Raw genomic sequence first — 14,413 nt, 5'->3', positions numbered from 1 at the left:
CCCCCCCCCAACCCGCTCCATCCCTCTTTTTCTCTCTCAAATAAATAAATAAAAGTATTTATAAAAGAAGTCTCCCCAGTGAGATTTTTAAAACAAGCATATCTGGAGAAGTTATCATTAGTAATGAGACACACAGGTGACCTTACATCACCTTCTACCAGTCAGTAGATCCTACCTGCCCCTAAACAGTTCTCTTAAAGTTACTAGGAGAATCCTTTAAAGAAAGCAGGTGGAAAAACTCAGTAAGCCACACATACAAATAAAGGGGCTTGCTGTTTTTTTTGTTTGTTTGTTTTTGCTTTTGTTTTTGTTTTTGTTTTTTGAGGTAGGGTCTCACTCTGGCTCAGGCTGACCTGGAATTCACTATGTAGTCTCAGGTTGGCCTCGAACTCTTGGCAATCCTCCTACCTGTGCCTCCCGAGTGCTGGGATTAAAGGTGTGCACCACCACACCCGGCTTTTTAATCTTTGTTTTTTATTATTATTTATGATTGTTTGTTTTTTATAGTAAATAATACTCAGATGTGGCAAGCATTTTCTAGACGTCTGTTACACAGAGCTTGCGCTCATGGCCTTCACGTGCGCTTTCTCATTCAGCAGTATCTGTGGGCTAATATGTTTGCAGAAAAGGGTGCTAAGGCCAAAAGGCATTTGCCCAAGGTCTCACAGACGGGAAGTGGTAACTGGTTTTCCCCCAACATAACAACTCTGATTAAGGTAACAGACTTGAGTGTTGCCATGGCTATTATAAAACAGATCAATAATAATAACTGCTCCCAGTCTGGGCATCTCAGCGCTCTTCCGCATGTTCATTTTAGTAGACCCACCAAGCTCTTGACAAGCGTATCCATGAGACAAGCCAATTCCCTTCCCTCCTGCCTGCCCTCTGGTGGACACATCCACAAAGACCAAAATAGACCTCAAAGGGAGAAGTGTCAGCCCAGAAAATCAAGTCACATTTAATATTTGGGTGGGGGGGGCTCTGGAGCCCAGGCTGCTTCTTCTGTCTCCTAGGTTCCCACCCACACCCCTGGGCCACAGCAGTGGGATTGCTTACTCTGTCTGCCAAGCCATGCCTCTCCAAACCACTGGGACTGTACATATTTGGCCTGCTTCCTGCAGTGACCTTTCATTTCTCTGCCACCTCACAAAATCCCGGTCCTCCCACAAGACCCAGATCAGCAAAGACCCGATCATGGAGCTGAACCCAACCCCCCACAACAAGAAGGTCGCGCCCCTGCGGCACTGTGTGCATTTTGCCCGCTCCACGGTGTAGTACTGCCCTGATACAGCAATTCCAACTTTATCTTCCCCTCCAGACTGACCTGTTTGGGAATACAGATCACATTGCTTTATCTTACTTTTATCTTCTGCCTTAAAATTAGAAAATGCTTATTAATATTTGGTTGGCTGAATGAATGAATAGCTGACTAAGTTTTGAATTAGGAGAACTCAATGGAAGTGCTTTATAAATAAGGGTTTTTTGTTTTTTTTTAATTATTTATTTATTTATTTGAGAGTGACACAGAGAGAAAGACAGATAGAGGGAGAGAGAGAATGGGCGCGCCAGGGCTTCCAGCCTCTGCAAACGAACTCCAGACGCGTGCGCCCCCTTGTGCATCTGGCTAACGTGGGACCTGGGGAACTGAGCCTCAAACCGGGGTCCTTAGGCTTCACAGGCAAGTGCTTAACCGCTAAGCCATCTCTCCAGCCCTTTTTTTTTTCTTTCTTTCTTTTTTCTTTTTTTTTTTTTTTAGGGTTTCACTCTAGCCCAGGAAGACCTGGAATTCACAATATAGTCTCAGGATGGCCTCAAACTCACAGCGATCCTCCTACTTCTGCCTTCCGAGTGTTTGGATTAAAGGCATGTACCACAACCCCCAGCAAGTTTGCATTTTTTAAATTTTATTTATTTGAGAGAGAGAGAGAAGCAGGGGGAGAGAGAGAGAGAATGGGCACATGAGAGCCTCCAGCCACTGCAAACAAACTCCAGATCCCATGCATCACCCTGTGCATCTGGGTTACATGGGTACTGGGGCATCAAACTTGAGTCCTTACGCTCCACAGGCAAGTGCCTTAACTGCCCAGCCATCTCTCCAGCCCAAGTTTGTATTTTTTTAATCTGTACTTTTAGTTCAAATGATAATTGGCAATGATAAATAATATTCTGAGATTTAAAAATAGCCCCAAAAGCTCCGAGAAAAAAAATTTGAAATATGAAGCAGGTGAAATTCAGCCCTCCTCCATCATTTGTATCAGCTTCATTCCCCCCCCCCAGCCCCAAAATTCTCCACCTCTCAGCAGCACCCTGCAGATCCTTCTGGGCAAGTTTTCATCTTCCACCAGCCCACTCCAAGGTCTTCATCTTCTGTCCCTTTGCCATGAAGTCTATACCACAGTCAGGTGTACAGGGAACACTTTAGCTGGCATATTCTGGTTGAAACTGTACACCACGGCAGAAAATGTAATGTGATATCCTAGAACTGCCCTTCAGCCCCTGGGCCTATGGAGAGGTAAGCCAGGTTCTTGGGGTTGCATGAGCACAATGCCCTCAGAGGTTACATGAAGCCACTTCTGGATCCTATTCCCTTCTCTCCAAAGTGACCCAGGTTCTCAGAGGTAAGATGTTACTTTGGCATGGAGGTTGTTTAGACTCCTGCCTGCATCTTAAGCTGACATCTGTCTCCAAGTTTCCCACACTGAAACCTAAAGGTCCACTATGGTCCCATCCTGTGTGTTGGCCCTGTCATGGTCCCTAGTGGATAAGTCATTCTTTATGGCTTGTCTTCCCAACTCCAGGTTTGCTCTATCCCAAGCACTCTGATTTCCCATAGGGAGAAGGGATTCTTGGATACCCAGATGCTGGGTGCATGTAGGTCACAGTGGTTGAGAGATGTCTCAAGTCCACACTGGTGTAGACAAGCTCTACCACTGTTTCTCTTCTGTCTCTCAGGAATTGGCAAGAGCAGAAACTATATAAGGAGTTCGTTGTTTTCTTGAAATCAATTCAAAAAAAAAAATGTAGAAACTCCTCAATCCAGAGTTCCCCATATTTGATCTAGGCATTTTAAAAATATGTGTTTATATAGCTGGGCATGGTGGGTGCATGCCTTTAATCCCAGCACTCAGAAGGCAGAGGTAGGAGGCTCGCCATGAGTTCGAGGCCACCCTGAGACTACGTAGTGAATTCCAGGATAGCCTGGGCTAGAGTAAGACCCTACCTCGAACAACCAAACAAATTTCTTTTCTTTAATTTATATTCAAGCAGAGAGACAGAGAGAATGGGCGCACCAGGGCCTCCAGCCACTGCAAATGGACTCCAGATATATGTGTTACTTTGTGCATCTGGTTTTATGTAGGGACTAGGAACTCAAACTCTGGTCCTTAGGCTCAACTGCTAAGCCATATCTCTAGCCCTGATCTAGGCAGTTCTGTCCTCTGTACCTCACCTACCTCTGCCCACCACATGCCCAGATTCAACTCACGTACAAAAAAATGAGGACTTTGTTCCTCTTGCTTCTCCTTCCAGAACCAGGGTTTCCTGTTTTCACTTTCACCTAACTGGCACTGTCCTTCTGTCAAATTCTTCTCTACCTGTTGGGGGTATTTCACCCTTTCCTTCCAGAACAATCACCTTGGTTGCATATGAAAAAAGATTCTGGGGTACAGTGTGCAGAAAGTATTACCCACAATGCCCTGCTTAACTAGTTAGGGTGTGTCTCCTAGAAGAAAGGCATCACCTTCCACATAAAGTAAACCTGGACCATGATGTGCCCATGGGGTGTTTGGGACACCAAACGGAAGAGTGACAGGAGAGCTGGAGAGATGGCTTAATGGTTAAGGCGCTTGCCTGTGAAGCCTAAGGACCCAGGTTCAATTCTCCAGGTCTTACATAATAAGCCAGATGCACAAGGTGGCGTATGATCTGGAGTTCGTTTGCAGTGGCTAGAGGCTCTGGTGCCCCCATTCTCTCACTCTCTCCCTTTCTCTCTGTCTCAAATAAATAAATAAATACAATTTAAAACATTAAAAAAAAAAAAAAGAGTGACAGGAGTGTCTTGATTTTTCATGCCTCTGCCTCAAAGAAAACTGCTCAGTCATCCCTGAGGGGCCTGTCCTAGGGCAGGGTGCAGAGCATCACCCGAACCCTAAGAGAGCAGAGAAATTGACCGTCTCTGGGAGAAAACTAAGACCAGCCTGCTGTCTCCTCTCTGGCATGAGGTTTGGTTCTGGCCTGTGTGCAACTGTTCCTTAGTAAGGTTCCCAGGGAGCAGTCCATGAAATCTGTACCACACATTCAGGGGTTAAACAACCAGCCCTATGTTGATGTAGCTCAGTTGGTAGAGTGCCTGTGGGGCACACAGGAAGCCCTAGGTTCGATCTTCAGCACCCCTTAATAGGGTGGTGTTGCATGCTTCTAACTACACAACTAGGGAAGGGGAAGCAGAAGGATCACAAGTTCAAGACCAGAACTGGAAAGAGATAGCTTAGTGGTTAAGGCGCTGGCCTGCAAAGCCAAAGGATCCAGGTTCTATTCCCCTGACCCACGTAAGCCAGATGCACAAGGTGGCACAAGTGTCTGGAGTTCTTTAGCAGCGGCCCTGGCACACCAATATTCATATTCACATTCTCTTTCTCTGTCTTTCTTCTCTCTCTCTCTCTCCCTCACACACATACATAAATAAATAATAATTTTTTTTTAAGTTCAAGACCATCCTCAGCTATGTAGTGAGTTAAGAGGCCAGTCTGCTTTAATCCCAGCACTAGGGAGGCAGAGGTAGAAGGATCACCACGAGTTCGAGGCCACCCTGAGGCTACATAGTGAATTCTAGGTCAGTCTGAGCAATGAGACCCTACCTCGAAAAAAAAAAAGAGGCCAGTCTGGACTACTCGAGAGCCTGTCTCCGCCCACCCCCAAAAAGCTTGTATTTATAAGACAAAACTTGGATATGGACAGTTACGGAGGTGGCCCCAGGCACTCCCACACTCCTGGTGTGTGGCTCAGCTTGACTTTGCAGTGATGTCGCCTCAGGGTGGCCTCGAACTCACAGCCATCCTCCTACCTCTGCCTCCCAAAGTGCTGGGATTAAAGGCGTGCGCTACCATGCCCAGCTCTTTCACAGAGTGTCTGGGTTTCAGAGACCTTTCGTTCTTGACTCGGTGGGATCTGCCAAGTGGAGTCCCCCAGCTCACGCCCGCTCTCCCCGCAGGATGGAACTGCGCCTCTGTGGATCGCCTCCCAGATGGGCCACAGCGAGGTGGTGCGCGTGATGCTGCTGCGGGGGGCCGATCGCGACGCCGCGCGCAACGTGAGTGCCCAAGGGCCGCCGCCGCGGAGGGCACCCAGGGGTGCCACCCAACTGACCTGGCTCAGACGTGCACGCGGTGCCTGTTGAATCTAGAACTCACCTGGGCTCCCTTCCAATCCCTCCCTGCTCCTTATCAGGAAAAACAAAGTCAAGGTCCGGCTCCGTGGAAACTTTGCAGATGTTAAGGGCGGGCCTGAACTTGTGCACCCCAGATGACTTGGGGAGGGTGGGGCCCGACTTGGCCTCAGGCCTGAGTGAGTTTTCTGCTTGGGGAGGGGGTCAGTAGGGTGAGGTCACAAGGGCAGCTGAGGGAGATCCTGCCCACACCAGGCTGTTTGCTGTTCTGTCTACACTGCCTGGCCTGTGAGCCTTGGCTCATTAGCACACCTTCACCTGCCAGATAAGGCTTAGGTGCATTTCTGACGTTTTTTCCACTCTCTTGTTTTCTTCTTTCCACCATTTCTGAAACCAGAAGGGTAAAAGAAAAATCCCCTGAGCCCACCCCCTTTTCCATTCCAGATGAGCCCTGATGGCAGACTGTCTGCAGGGCAGCTCTGGAGTCTTCCAGAAATATCCATTCATCAAATATTCATTCATCAAAGCAGGAAACGCTCAAGGAAATTGTGAGAGAGGAGCGGAGCAGGGAGAAATCTCTTCTTGAGCCAAAAATAATGACTGAAGCTGAATATTAATTTCTAAAATTTTTTTTTTTATTCTTTATCAGCAGGTTTTAATCTATCCTCCCTCTTTCCCACCCCAACCACACACAGACAAGTAGTAGATACTCAAGGCAGACTAGGGCAAGATGGTATAAATTTTGTTTTTCGAAGTAGAGTCTCACTCTAGCCAAGGCTGACCTGGAATTCACTCTGTATTCTTAGGGTGGCCTCGAACTCACAGCGATCCTCCTGGAGTGCTGGGATTAAAGACATGCGCCGCCACGCCCAGCTAAATTTTTAAGATGGTAAATACAGTTCAGCAACAATGTAAATCATTAAAGACAAGCAATTTCTGCTAAGTGCCGAACAGCAGAAAAATGCTTGTTGGGTCCATCAGTACCTTAAAAGGTGCTCTTGAAATTTCTCTTGTCCCTGACCCTGTGTTCTTAGGGACCAGAGGAATAGGACTTCCCAAACGCTAGGGTTCTTAGGTAACATAAACAGTCACGTATGGCGTGTGATGTGTTCACGCACAGTGAGCTGCCCTGGTGTGCTCCTGGGCTGATGTGCTTTCCTGGCATCTTCTGCCTGCTTCTGACAAGCTCAGGGCGCTCAGCACTGTCATCTGGCTCCCAGGCCTCAGCCAGTACAAGCGAGTTCATCCCCAACTTCTGTCTACCTGTGTGTCTTCAGGACGGTACCACGGCGTTATTGAAGGCAGCCAACAAAGGCTACAATGATGTTATAGAGGAGCTACTTAAATTCTCACCCACTCTTGGTATTTTGAAGGTAAGACCTTTTGAAGGTAAGAGCGCAGCACAGTTGTGGTAGAATTAGCCTGGTGAGGGGTTTTTTTTTGTTTTGTTTTGTTTTTTGGAAGGACTGCCTGGCTAAATTCTTGCTGCTGGAGATCTGTAGGTACTTGTAGAAATAGGAAGGTGGTGGGGGTGGGGGGGGGAAGAGGACTGGAAAGATGACTTAGCAGTTAAGGCACTTGCCTGCAAAGCCAAAGGATCCAGGTTCAATTCCCTAGTACCCATGTAAAACCAGATGCACGAGGTGGCACATGCATCTGGAGTGTGTTTGCAGTGGATAGAGGCCTGTGGCGCACCCATTCTTTCTACCTGCCTCTCTCTCTCTCTCTCTCTTCAAATAAATAAATAAATAAAGATTTATCAGTACCTAATTCTCCAGGTTTAAAACACAGACAGTAGAACTGAGACTGCTAAGTAGGAAAGTAAACTACCTTGATATTGCTTGGATTTGTGAAATCAAAGAACAGATACACCTATCTCTTGAGCAAAGAACCACTGTGCTTTGATCAGCTTAAATGAAGTAAAATTAGCCCCAAATATCTGGAGACCTCAGAAAATAGGAGTTTCTGGAGACTAAAATCCCTTCAGTAAGTTTAATCATTTTGGATGAAGCATATCTTTACTATATTTATTATTTATATTTTATATATAGTATATATAAAATATATACTATATTTACTATAGTATATACCAGGAGTCAGCAAACTTTCCTGCAGAAGGGCAGATGCATGCAGGCTTTGTGAGTCTTCCAGTGTCATGGCCATCACTCAGTTATGCTGTAAATATGCCGTGACAGTGAGGAGACAGCCAGAGAAAGTTACAGTGATAAAAGAACATTGCCACAATCCTATCCAATTTTTACTTATTTATGGCGGTACATTTATGAAAGTTCATATTTTCACATGTTACAAAACAGTCTTAGCTTTCAAAACACACACACACACACACACACACACAAAAAGACATACACACACACACACAGGCAGTGGACTAGATTTAACCCCTAAGCCATGGTCTGTTGACTTCCAAGTATATATCCTCCTGTTTGGTTAAGTAGAGAACGCCAGGTCTGTGATAAAATGAAGTGGCACTGTGGCTGAGCAGCTTGAACAACTGTGACCTCAGGACCTATCAATATGCATAGATCAATTTACCCTGGAATGGCTCCATATTAAATGGTATTGTGTGTCCACATGTACTATATCTGCTCTTTATATTTTTAGACTCCATTCTTGCTATCAGCCAATATAGAACTGCTGTGATTAGTGTGTTGGATCCTCTCCCCTCTTTTAATATTATACTTTCAATCTTCCATGACCTTGGAAGTCAGAAAGTTGAACTTTTTAAATTTAATTTTTTAATTTATTTTTATAAAACATTTATTTTATTTGCTAGCAGAGACAGACAGAGAGAATGGGCGTGCCAGGACCTCTAGCCCCTGCAAACGAGCTCTAGATGCAAGTGCCACTTTTGACATCTGGTTTTACATGGGTACTGGGGAATCAAACCTGAGTTGTTAGGCATTGCAGGCAAATGCTTTAACTGCCAAGCCATCTCTCCAGCCCCAAAATATTTTCATTTATTTACTTGAGAGAGATGGCATGCCAGGGCCTCCTGTCACTGCAAATAAACTTCAGATGCATGTGCTACTTTGTGCATCTGGCTTTATGTGGGGACTGGGGAATCGAACCCAGGCCTTTAGGCTTTGCAAGCAAGTGCCTTTAACCACTGAGCCATTTCTCCAGTCCCCAAGTTGTGCTTTCTAAAATCATTTGTGAACAAATTGTTCCTATGAAAATGAAACTATAAACAACAAAAAAAGTTTTAGAAATGGATTTTACAACATCCAGCCTTGTTTCAAACATTTCCGGGGAGGTGGGGCTTTTTACTAGTCATGTAGATATGTGTTAGTTCATATATAGACATCTGAAATATCACCAGGTAAGTCAATTATCATACAAAGTATAAAAGTAACCAGAGAAAATGCTATTGTGCTGGAATTTATCTCTAAGTCTGATATTTTTACTTCACTATTTTTGTTAAGTCATCAATCAGGAACCAGACTTTTATTTGGGTATAGACGTAAATACCCTCTGGAACCACATGTCCTTTGATTGCTCTTCATTCTTTTTTAAAAAGTATTTTATTTATTTATTTAAAAGAGAGAGAGCCGGGCATGGTGGCGCACGCCTTTAATCCCAGCACTCACTTGGGAGGCAGAGGTAGGCGGATCACCGAGAGCTCGAAGCCACCCTGAGACTACATAGTGAGTTACAGGTCAGCCTGAGCTAGAGTAAGACCTTACCTCAAAAAAAAAGAGAGAGAGAGAGAGAGAGAGAGAGGGGCAGATATATATATATACTACATATACATATGTAGTATATGTATATATATATAGAGAGAGAGAATGGGCACACTAGTGCCTCTGGCCATGCCAAACGAGCTCCACGCATGCGCCACCTTGTGCATCTGGCTTATGTGGGTACTGAGGAATCGAGCCTGGGTCCACTAAACCATCTCTTCAGCTCTGTTCCTCATTCTTTTATCAGTTTGGTTATATCCTCTTCTCATTTCCCCTCCCAGATCTAGTTACATGCTGCCTCTGGCTGCTCGCTTTTTATAATAATACTCACAATATTCATTAGTAGCTCATCAACAAAGAATTTCTATGCTGAAAAATGTTTCAATTCAGGGCTTCGGAAAATCCTCTTCAGCCCTGTGACACTATAGTCACTCTGTCTGTCCTGGGTTGGGAAGTGTCTGCAGTTAGGGTGTATAGAAGGGACCACTGGCCTGTGTACTGTTCTTCCAGCTCTACTGGAAGTGACTCATCAAAAGTACACAAAGACCGGATGTCTGGTCCCTTAAGAACAAAGTTTGGTACAGCATTGCTGTTTTGTTTTGGTTTTTTCTGAAATAAGTTTTAAATTAAAGTATATAAAACTTCCTGAAGCCAGGCATGTTGGCGCACACCTTTAATCCCAGCACTCAGGAGGCAGAAGTAGGAGGATCGCCATGAGTTCGAGGCCACCCTGAGACAACATAGTGAATTCCAGGTCAGCCTGGGCTACAGTGAGACCCTCACAAAAAAGGGGGGGCTGGGGAGATGGGTTATTGGTTAAGGCGCTTGCCTGTGAAGCCAAAGGACCTCGATTTGATTCTCTAGGACCCATGTAAGCCAGATGCACAAGGTGGCGCATGCATTTGAAGTTCATTTGCAGTGGTTGGAAGCCCTGGCACGCCCATTCTCTCTCTGTCTGTCTCTCTGCCTCTTTCCCTCTCTCGCATAAATAAATAAAAATAAAATGATTTACTTTAAAAAAAAAAAAAAAACCTTCCTAGCCAGGTGTGGTGGTGCACACCTTTAATCCCTGCACTTGGGAGGCAGAAGTAGGAGGACTGCCATGAGTTCAAGGCCACCCTGAGATTACATAAGAGAATTCCAGGTCAGCCTGGGCTAGAGTGAGACCCTACCTCAAAAAGCCAAAATAAAAAAATGAAAAAAAAAATAACTTCCTGAGTGGCCATGAAAGTCATGTGCGCCCTGGACCAGCTTCCCCGCTTCACTTGTGAAAGGCGTTTTCACGCTGAGCATCAGCTGAGATTTCGAGGACACTGTAGTCCATGCTGATGTGATGCTGGAAAGTCCCAGGAAAGAGAAGGAAGAGTAAGACGGTGATGCTACTGGCTCATCCTCCAGAGGCTTTATTACGTGAGCCGGGCTGGGCTCTGACGCCTGTGAGCTCACACACTCTCGTTTTCTCTTTAGAACGGGACGTCGGCCCTTCATGCAGCTGTGCTGAGCGGGAATATTAAAACAGTTGCCCTACTTCTGGAAGCAGGGGCAGACCCAGCCCTAAGAAACAAGGTACCCACTTAACCTGTTTGTGTTTGGGGGGAGAGGGGGTGTTTGTGCCCTTTCATGTGTGTGGGCTCATGTGCACATGCAGAGGCTCTCTCCGCCTTATGTATTGGCGGAGAGTCTCTCACTGAACTCAAAGCTCAGCCAGCATCTGCGCTAGTCTGGACAGGCAGCTCGCCCCAGGGCCCCTCCGATCGTGGGCACTGGGGGTGTGAACCCAGGTTCCCATGTTGCTCATCAAGCACTTTACCCACTGAGACATCTTAGGCAGTCCTTTCTCCCATCTTTCTTCACTTCCCTGGGTCCCTGTGCCGAGTGACTTGCATATGAACCTCCTAAGGCACGACAGGCAATTTCTTGGGCCCCGGGCTATTGGGAGGAATGTATTCCCAGGCAGTTAACTTAGACCCAGAGAATTGTACCAAGCCCCGCCCCCTTCCCCCCCCCCCCATGTCATCAATGGGTTTCTGTTAACAGTGATGTGCTCCCCTGAGGGGTCGGAGTCATCATAGGAAGAGTGATTCTGTCATTAGAGATGTGCCCTCAAAATGTCACCAATTCTGGCTGCTATCACCATCCATCCCCACCAGTTGAATGTTTATATCTTGAGAATTGCTTGTGTATATTTGCTGTCTCTATGGGGAAAATGTTGCCTTTATCGTCTTAACTGCATGTTGTTGTTACAAAACCAGTTCATTTTTTAAAAATTATTTTATTGGTTTATTTGCAAGGGGAGAGAGAGAGGGCATGGGTACTCCAGGGCCTCCAGCCACTGCAAACAAACTCCAGCTGCATGTGCCACTTGGTACATCTAGGTCAAAGAGGGTACTGAGGAACTGAGCTTCGGTCATTAGGCATTGCAGGCAAGCGCTTTAACCACTGAGCCATCTCTCCAGCCCCGAGCTCATGTTTTTCTTATCCTAAATGTTTAGTTTTCTTAGGGCAAACTTGGAAGTCAGAGTTGACAATAGGAATAGACGGTGATTGTCAGTGTTCTTCCTCCTGTTTAATAGCTCCTTGAGATTTCATGTGTACAGACACTGGGAGGGGATAGAGTAGCCTAGGAAAAGGCCTTAGCTACCAATTTTTTGCAATGTTTTATTTTTATTTATTTATTATTTGGCAGAGAAAGAAAGGGGGAGAGAGAATGAGACTGGGCGCATCAGGACTTCCAGCCACTGCAAACGAACTCCAGATGTGTGCGCCCCTTTGTACATCTGGCTAACGTGGGTCCTGGGGAATAGAACCTGTGTCCTTTGGCTTTGCAGGCAAACACCTTAACCACTAAGCCATCCCTCCAGCCCGCTACCAACTTTTGAAAAAGGATATAGTATTGGTGTTTATTAAGATGAGAAGCTATGACAAGATACTTTCACCTTATACTTACATGCTCTAAATTTTTTATAAGCCTCTCTTCTTGTGTCAAAAATTTTCATAGTGAGTTGAGCATAGGTACATGTCTGCTATCCTAGCATTCAGATGCAGGAGGATTGCAAGTTCAAAGCCAGCCTAAGATACATAAAGGGACTCTTGACTTGAAAAATGTCAAAATAGTTTTTCAGCTTTAAAAAAAATTTTTTTGTTTATTTTTATTTACTTATTTCAAAGTGACAGAGAAAGAGGCAGGTAGAGAAAGAGAGAATGGGCGCGCCAGGGCCTCCAGCCACTGCAAACGAACTCCAGATGCGTGTGCCCCTTTTGCATCTGGCTAACGTGGGTCATGGGGAGTCGAGCCTCGAAGCAGGGTCCCTAGGCTTCACAGGCAAATGCTTAACCACCAAGCCATCTCTCCAGCCCAGTTTTTCAGCTTTTAATAATAAAAACAAAACTTCACGTGTATCCCAGTTGAGGGTTAACATGGATAAATGCCTGGATTCATTTAAAAAGAAATACATTAAGAAGTACGAAAGAGGGCTGGGAAGATGGCTCAGTGGTTAGAGGCACCTGCTTGTAAAGCTGATGGCCCAGGTTCTGGTTCTCCAGTGCCCAGGTAAAGCCAGACACACACAGTGGCACATGCATCTAGAGTTCCTTTGTAGCAGCAGGAAGCACTGGCTGCCTATTCTCTCTCTCTCTCTCTCTCTCTCTCTCTCTCTCTCTCTCTCTCTCTCTCTCTCCCCTTTTTCTTCCTCTCCCCCTTCTCTCTCTCTCACACAAACACACACACAAATAAATAAATATTTTTTAAATGTGCCAAAGAAGGGCTGGAGAGATGGCTTAGCGGTTAAGCGCTTGCCTGTGAAGCCTAAGGACCCCGGTTCGAGGCTCGGTTCCCCAGGTCCCACGTTAGCCAGATGCACAAGGGGGCGCACGCGTCTAGAGTTCGTTTGCAGAGGCTGGAAGCCCTGGCGCGCCCATTCTTTCTCTCTCCCTCTATATGTCTTTCTCTCTGTGTCTGTCGCTCTCAAATAAATAAATAAAAAATTTAAAAAAAAAAGTGCCAAAGAAACATGCCCAGTCAAGGGTCATGATTTCATTTTACTTAGTAAGTACTCTTGCCATTGAATTGCTTACAGATAGCGTATCTCTTACTGAGATACCTTCATTTATTTTCCACTAGCTGGTTTAGCTGTGTGATAAGCCAACTGAAGTCACAATAGCCTTTCTGTTTAATCTTATCACTGGACTTTGTGTCAAGAACTCTTAAAGAGATCGTCTTTGGTGGGGAGCTAGCCAGAACTGCATGAAGGCAAGCTCCTGGGTATCTTGAGTAGACATAGAAAAATACCACTCCTCCTCTCTCTCCTAAATGGAGTAACCATTGGCGATAACAATTATGAGTAATTTCTGGTGGTGTGGGTCCCAGTGCTGTTGGATGGAACTACAGAAGCCCTACAGTCCTGGGAGCCACAGCCAGAGAAATCCTCATCTCCCTGCCAAGTGCTCTAGAGGAGCCAGTATCTTTACCGGCAGCTCTAGGAGCAGCTACTCAGAACTCTTGCAAAGGGTTTGGGGAGGGAAGGAGGTATTGAGACAGAGTCTCATGTAGTCCAGGCTGGCCTTGAACTTAGTATGTATCCATTGCTGACCTTGTTAATATAGAGAGGGCATTTTGACATTTTACTTATCTATTTATTTTTATTTTTTGGTTTTTCGAGGCAAGGTCTCACTCCCAAGTGCTGGGGTTAAAGGCATGTACCACACCAGGCTTATTTATTTATTTTCGAAGTAGGGTCTCACTGTAGCCCAGGCTGACCTGGAATTCACTATGTAGTCCCAGGGTGGCCTCGAACACACGGCGATCCTTCTACCTCAGCCTCCCGAGAGCTGGGATTAATTAAAGGTGTTTAAAGTTCCTTTGAATGGCACAGTGGAGCGATCATGGGCAAATTGTTGGTGCTTCAGCACACGTCAAGGCAGGAGCAGTCCTGGCAAAGCAGGTTACAACCCTTCCTCAGTTATTTTATGAATCTTGTCACTGTTGTCACTGAGGAAGATGTTCTGTGGAGCAGTGAAAATGCTACATTTGGGCTAGAGAGATGGTTTAGAGGTAAGGTACTTGCCTGCACAAGCCTAAGGACCCAGGTTCAATTCTCCAGTACCCATGTAAGCCAGATGCACAAGGTGGTGTGTATGTCTAGAGTTTGTTTGCAGTGGCTTGGAGACCCTGGCACACCCATTCTCTCTCTCTCTCTCTCATAAATAAAATATTTTTTTAAAAATCCGTGCATGGTGGCGCACACCTTTAATCCCAACACTTGGGAGGCAGAGGTAGGAGGATTGCTGTGAGTTCAAGGCCAGCCTGGGAATACAGAGTGAATTCCAGGTC

The 14,413-nt window shown here is 45.7% G+C and overlaps 1 protein-coding gene across 1 annotated transcript in view; it reads left to right on the top strand.

Moving 5' to 3' along the window:
* Ankrd29 (ankyrin repeat domain 29) overlaps nt 1-14,413 on the top strand; it is a 72,069-nt gene that overhangs the window by 55,132 nt on the left and 2,524 nt on the right. Inside the window, exons 7-9 of the mRNA XM_004654661.3 lie at nt 5,210-5,308; nt 6,661-6,756; nt 10,552-10,650. Coding sequence (XP_004654718.2) covers nt 5,210-5,308; nt 6,661-6,756; nt 10,552-10,650 — 294 coding nt within the window. The remainder of the gene's footprint in view (nt 1-5,209; nt 5,309-6,660; nt 6,757-10,551; nt 10,651-14,413) is intronic.

The sequence above is a fragment of the Jaculus jaculus genome, chromosome 15, assembly GCF_020740685.1.
Source record: "Jaculus jaculus isolate mJacJac1 chromosome 15, mJacJac1.mat.Y.cur, whole genome shotgun sequence".
Taxonomy (NCBI): Eukaryota; Metazoa; Chordata; class Mammalia; order Rodentia; family Dipodidae; genus Jaculus; species Jaculus jaculus.
This window is presented reverse-complemented; position numbering and strand designations above follow the sequence as displayed.